Source organism: Abramis brama (genome assembly GCF_963993115.1).
Source record: "Abramis brama genome assembly, chromosome: 10".
Classification (NCBI taxonomy): domain Eukaryota; kingdom Metazoa; phylum Chordata; class Actinopteri; order Cypriniformes; family Leuciscidae; genus Abramis; species Abramis brama.
The window spans coordinates 10,276,388-10,283,467 of NC_139972.1; the positions used below are offsets into that span (position 1 = coordinate 10,276,388).

Consider the following 7,080-nt stretch of genomic DNA (forward strand, 5'->3'; position numbering starts at 1 on the left):
ACAGTAAAATTCTGTAAATTAAATTACAGAAACGCTACTGTAAAAAATACAGTAATTGGCTGGCAACCCTGCTGCCAGTATTTTACTGTAAAATTTACAGGTAATTTTTAACAGTGTGAATGTTTCTGTGTGTGCACAATTTCTTACCAATCTACAAACTTTCCACCTTAATAAAAAAGCTGTGAGTTTTAGTGCGAGCGCATACAAATGTCCGCTTCAAAATACAACATTAAAAAGCTATCTTTGTGGGCAAACGTGTCGCACTCTCCGAAGGGAATTGGATTACAGGTGTGTTGATTTGAGCTGTACAAGTGTAAATGTTGCAGCAACTACCAGCTCAAGAGAGACTGTGAATGTGAGTTCACACAGATATGCCATCTTAGACTTACTTTCTTGTTGTAGTAATATTGTGATGGTTGTGTGAACACTTGTCTGTGTTTGTACTGTTATTCTCTTAGTGAAGAACCCCTGTAAGGAACAAAATGGTGGATGCTCTCAAATCTGCAGTAATGTGAATGGACAGGCTCAATGCAGCTGCAGACCAGGATACAATATGGAAACTGACTTCAGTGGATGTGAAGGTTTGTGTGCACAGACATGTATTTTTTTCCTGACCCAACAGGATCTGAATGTAAAAACAGTGCCGTCTGCCCAGCCTGCAACCCTGCATGCCAGTGGTAAGTGTTGTCTTTTCAACCGGGTATGACACAGACCAAAATCATAGATGACAATATGAAACACCACGGCAGGTGTAGATTTAAAAGCATCCCTGCTGAAGAATCCAGCATTGCTGGTCATCAGCATAAGGCATGTTTTGCATGCTGGATCCAGCGTTCAGACTGCAGGCAAAACAGATTCTTTTTTCTTTCTCAAATTATACCTTTTCAGGCAGATTATTAATTGCAAGCGGTCAAATAAGATTTGTGTGTCCAGCCATAACCAACCTATCTGCTTGGGTTGCTCTAGTAATGATGTAGGAGTCCTTACGTATATGATGAGGCTTTCAAAACCAATGCAGGAAAAATGGAGGTGCATCATCTCGCTCTGCAAATAAATGTTCTGTCACAGTGCAGAGGGAGACTGGTATATAGTGTGATGTTCCGTGCTGTAGTCACGGCCGAAAACTTTGGACTTACCATTTAAATACCATATGAATACTTCCAGCATTTCAGAAACATCTGGATAAAGTCTGGATATGCAAACAAATCATTTTGTTGCTGGCAGTCTGTACATAGCCTAGTGAGTTTTCCGCTGACACATCTTCTAATTACCCAATTGTTTTCTCTCTCAGACATAGATGAGTGTGTGTCTGGTAAAACTAAATGTGCTCATGGCTGTGTGAATGTGCCGGGATCATTCCATTGTGTGTGTAATCCAGGATTCGAGCTAGACACTGATGGGAAACAGTGCAACCGTGAGTACACACACAGACACACAGAGTCTAGAGTAATTTGAGGTAGAAACCTAAAAAACGTATTATCATAATATGATAATTATCTCAGTAGTTTACTGACATGTGGAATTGTAACTGGAGTCAAACAGTTTAATTGTGATCGCTGTTGATCTCTTAGGCTACATTGTTCTGACTTGTTAATTATATTTCATCATTTTCAAATTCAAATTCAGGAATTGAATTAGAATTTAAAAGGCATTCCAAATACTAAATAAATTTCTGAATGGTGGACAAACCTAATATTCATCCATCCATGTGTTTTTTCTTCTTCTGTAGGGCTCAATGATTCGGATGTAATGGATTACGAAGAAGTCATTAAGGAATTAGGGCACAAAAATGAAATGTTCTGTATAAAGCGGAATTTCACGTAATTTGGCCATTTTTTTTTTCTCCATGTAGTCATTACTACTAAACTGTGATGGAATATTCAGTTGGGGTGATGACTGATTTTTTTTTTTTTTTTTTGTTAATCTAGTTGCTGTTCCAAAAAAAAAACACAAATTGATTTGTTTCAATTAGTTTGCTACTGTTGTTATACATTATTTTGTTAATCTTTGGTCAGTTAGTCCTGTTTTGATTTGTTTTTGTATTGCAGAGATTTTTTTGGCCCTGGCAGCTTTTAGAGTCTGTCTATAGCTAGACATTCTATGTGTACTGAAAACTCTCTACATTTATTGCTACTCAATATATGACGTTTTTGACATGATTGGGGGAGGGTGACAAAGTAATTGCTTCTAGAGAAAGTCAACTCCTTATTAATAATGTAAGGGGACGAACTGAAGGTTTCAAGCAGGTCGCTTCCCAATGGAGATCATGCCTGTAAGCCGGTTAGATTTTGACAGATAAGCATAGAGATGTTGAAAGTTATCTGAGGCACTCAAATGTGAGGCTTTATATTAGTGGTTCTCAACGGGGGCATTCAGAGAACAACGGGGAATCTTGAAAGCAAGATTTTTGAAAGGGGGGCGTTCACGAGTTTAAATATATAACGCAAATTTTTGTTAATTTACTTTTATTCATTTTAAGCATTTAGTAATTTATGTGTAATAAACACTTTAAGTGGGCTATTTAAAAAGTGTTAGTGTCAGTGTTGCAGGTAGGCACTAGGCAGGATTTTTGTGTTCATTTCTATTGCATTACGATTGAAAGCAGGATCAATAATGTCAAATGTGCAGTCAAGTTCGGGTGTATGTATATGCTGTATATCATTTATATATTAAATGAGTGTTCTCACCGATATGCTTGTTGTGATTCTTCTTCCAGTTTAATGCAACATGTAGCCTAAGCTATGTATTGTTACTTTTGCAACGACGCTATTATTTTTCCAGTCATAGACCAGCGCTCAAGCACTGACTAGAATTCAGCACTGACAAGAATCAGCATTCACGTGCTCAAAAATGTGTTTGGCGCTGACAATCCGGTGGTGCCTAGAATCCATCTCTACATCTCTATGCTTAATCACGCAGCGGAGGAATGGAAAGTTGACAAGCCATTAAGAAGTATTGACTTAAGAAACACTTATATATTTTTTCAAATATTTTCAATAAATCATGTTCCCATTCACTCCAGCGACGAATTTTAAAATTAAACTAAATTCTATTTATAAGGTAAAACTTTTACATTTTTAGGCATTAACTAATTCCAATCCCTAATGCCAAAATGTTTTCTTTGTTCAAGTAATTTACTGGTCAGGCATTATTGTTAACTCGCAAGACAGTAAGGAGAAAATGACAATTTGTTGGATAATTTAAATATAGCCTATTCTGCAATCACATTTTGGTAATGTATTCATTCCGCCATCACATCTAAACGAGAAATGCTGCTTGGGTAGTTTCAAGATATAAAATAATTAATGAACTTCCTCTAAATGAGCTAACTTTACTTTTATAAGTGTCTGCAGAGCAGTTAGGTGAGTTGGATGCATAGCTGCTCTATTTATAGATGTCTATCAGTTTTTTCCAAGTTTTAATGTTCTTTTAGTTGGGGGTTCTTAATATTCACATAGATAATGCTGAAACCAATACTGTCTGCAAAAGAACTCATAACTCTGCTAAACACATTTGATCTGACTTAGCATCATGGACCCACACACAATCATGGACACACTCTAGATTCACTTATCAGTAAGGGTCTAAACATTTCACCCACTGTTATAAGGACGTAGCTGATCTGATAATTTCAGTATTTTCTTTGATATATTGATCTCTCCTGCCAATAAAGCTTGATCTGTCTCCACCAGAAAGAGATGCATAAACGAGAAAATTAGTGTGTTTTTTATGAAGGCTATATCTTTGACACCAAGCATATCAGCTGACTCTGTTGATTTTATCCTTGATTTATTTGACTCAAAAGTTAAGAATGTTATTGATGACATCGCTCCTTTAAAGATCAGAAGATTGGCAGACCTAAAGCACCTCGAAGAAACACAAAAGCAGTTCAAAGTATGAAAAGAAAATGCAGAAAAGCTGAGCACATTTGGAGGAAGACAAAACTAGTATAGTATCCATTATAACATCTATAAAGTATAAAATATCCAGTATTTCACTTTGTGTGGTTTCCATAGAGATGATGAGAGAAAGCTGGTGCCACCCTTGACCTTTGCCCTAACAGATCAAAGGTTACACTCTCGCTGCAGTCATTGGGAGCTGGTTCATGTTACTCTGGGCCTCTTTACACTTGTCCACTATATGAATTTTCACTGATCAGAGAAAAGACCTGGCCCAGGTGTAAATGCCCTGCAAAACACATTCTATTGCAAACCAGTCACTCAAGTCAGGTGGTGTTAATGCATCTGGTTGTTCAAGCCACATATGTACATTTTACTTATCTAAAAACTATAAAAAATAAAGTCAAGTCAAGTCACCTTTATTTATATAGCGCTTTTTACACTTTTTTTTTCTTTTTACGCTTTTTTTTTATGTATCAAAGCAGCAAACCAAACTTGTTAAGGCGTGAGAGCATGTTATACAGGCATCCGGATACCACACCCCTACACATATCTCCACAGATATTGCCCACCACTGATAAGTATCTCTTCAGTAAGCAGACATGCAAACTGATGCAAATAAAATGGAAAGTTTGGTTTCTCATCTTAAAGCTCAGCACAAACTCATCTTGTTTAAAAGTGCTGAGCGCTGTACTCTCTCACCAGTGCCAGTGTCACTCTCTCTCCTTTTGCGGTCTTTGATCTTGATATCAGCTGATGATAAATTAAATGCAGCATTTATCTGTTGCTTCTTGTAATGGGAACTCAGCTGAATTTGCATACAGCGCTGGCATCGAAGATCGAATTTTTATTCATTTTGCGGGACATGTTCTGTGTGTCTCATTGTTTCAGACCTGCTCCTGGATCCCCAGCACTGCACATTTTGTACGTCTACCATATCAAACACACCTGTTTCACCAGTGGAGGACTCAGCTCATTAAAGTCAATACCTAAATTGTTTGTGTCTGATAAGGAACACAAAAAGTTGGCCCACAGAAAGCCCATATAGGAGCCTAAAAGGCTCCATTTATATAGCGCTTTTAACAATATTGTTTCAAAGCAGCTTTACAGTGATAATAGGAAAGTAAAGTAAAGTTTGGCTTTACAGCAGCTCTAGTATAAAGTTATTGTCCAGCTAAAATAAGTTTTGATTGATTCACTTCCGTTGCAAAGATCATTAGTTATCATTAATGCCTTCCGGCCTGCTCATTCGCACAACAACAGTGCCTGGCGGCTCAAGAACTCAAACTTTGAAATAGGTGCAAGCGTTGAATAATTTCGGAAAAAAAGTTAACATCTCTGTGCAAACTTCAAAAACGTGAATATGTGAAAACGCCGACGGCGTGCACATGCGTATTGCGTGTTTAGTCTATAAGGTCAACTGGGTTTTGTATATTTATTAGCAATCTGATGAGATCTAATGGGGTCTAAAGTACAAACATGCCTGAGCGGGCAGAGCCGTCCTTAGGCCCTGTTTGTACTTAAGACCCCATTAGATCTCATCAGACTGCTAATAAATATACAAAACCCAATAGACTTTAAAAATACATTAAGAGTCTTATTTTAGTTGATAGCCTGTTCTAGCACATTGTTAACATTTTGTTAACATGTTTTAATATGTTGCTAACTTGTTTTAGCATGTTGGTAACATGCTTTAGAACATTTTTAGCATGTTCCTAGCATGTTTTAACACTTTGCTAACATATTTTAGCAAGTTGTTAAAGTGTTCCTAGCATGTTTAGCACATTGATAGCATGTCCCAAGCATGTTTTAGCACATCACATGTGACATGTCCCTATATGTTTTAGCTTTTGTAAAGGGAAGGAAGTGAAACAACAACCTCATCATGAACACATCATGAACGCATGATAAACTAAGATTGTTTAGCCTTTTTACAGTTTAGCAGGATGCAAACAAGTAAAAATAAAATAAAAAGCATGTTAAAGTAAAAATGTAGCCTGCTCTTGTGTTTCATTTAGAAAACACTGCCATTTAATTGCCACACTAATTTACTGATTACTTAAACCCAATGATCATGTATAAAAACACTCAATCTCATTCCAGCGGTAGAGAAGAACAGGAGCCACAATCTTCTAGAAGATGTTGTGTATTTTTCTCAGCCCAAAATATATCATTAAAGACAAAGGCGAACTGTGCTTGTCCCAGTTCTCCAGTCCGACCAGAATGTTATAAGGGCTCGACTCGTTAAGGCAAGATTTAACAAGGAGATTTGTAATTATCAGCAACTCTTAAAGGGGCCACACCTTATACACCTTATTTCAACAGTTTCATACATTGTTTAATCAGTGATTTATATTGGAGCTGTCAATAAATTACTAATCATAATTCATTTCAGAATTTCTTTGTTAACATGTTAATGTGTTCAGTGGTTTTTAGGTTGTGTTATTGTCTCTGTGTGTGTGATACTCGCAGTCGTGATTTGAGAAGACATCTGTTTACCTTGAGTAAGCAAGTTCTGGGTTAATCATCTGAGAGTTCAGGGAACATATGACAGTAAGTTAACCTTGCTTTCTGGAACACACCCCTGCTGATGTGTTTCTATTCCAATAGTGTGTTTTGCACATTTCAACTGCGTGTGTAATTACACTTGTTACTCTACCACCAAAATATGATTTTCATTTACAAATATTCAAATCAATTCTAGAGTAATGCTATTTCGCATTTTCATTGCAGATATATAAAGTCCAATAACAGTTTAAAATATAAGTTTTTTTTTTGTTTGTTTTCTTCTCTAGAGTCATAGTTAAACCTCTTTTTTTATTTTCAAGTCTTGATTTGTTACATTTTTACTGTAAAAAAAAAAAAAAAAAATCAATAAACATTCAACTAAAAATATATATTTAAAGCACATAATCGTATGACAACATTTAAAGTGTTAACAATGTCCTGTCTTACTGCAGAATACGAACAATATTTTCCATTATTCCCCACATCAGTAGCAAATTTTCTTTCATAAAGTTAGCGTACAGGTGCCATAACTCCATTGTACAGTAATGGGTAACATGAGAAAATCACTGTACTTTGATATAGGCCTATACATTGGTACTAAATCAATACTCACATTGTTTTTGCCTCATACGCCAATATTATTCTACAATGTGTTTCCTTCGATTGGAAACAG

The 7,080-nt window shown here is 36.3% G+C and overlaps 1 protein-coding gene across 1 annotated transcript in view; it reads left to right on the plus strand.

The window, feature by feature from the left end:
- LOC311090617 (uncharacterized protein) overlaps positions 1–2,690 on the plus strand; it is a 38,666-nt gene extending 35,976 nt beyond the window's left edge. Inside the window, exons 8-10 of the mRNA XM_084126028.1 lie at positions 459–581; positions 1,292–1,414; positions 1,730–2,690. Of these exons, the coding sequence (XP_083982154.1) occupies positions 459–581; positions 1,292–1,414; positions 1,730–1,824 (341 nt within the window). The 3' untranslated portion in view covers positions 1,825–2,690. The remainder of the gene's footprint in view (positions 1–458; positions 582–1,291; positions 1,415–1,729) is intronic.
- Positions 2,691–7,080: the final 4,390 nt, after the last annotated feature.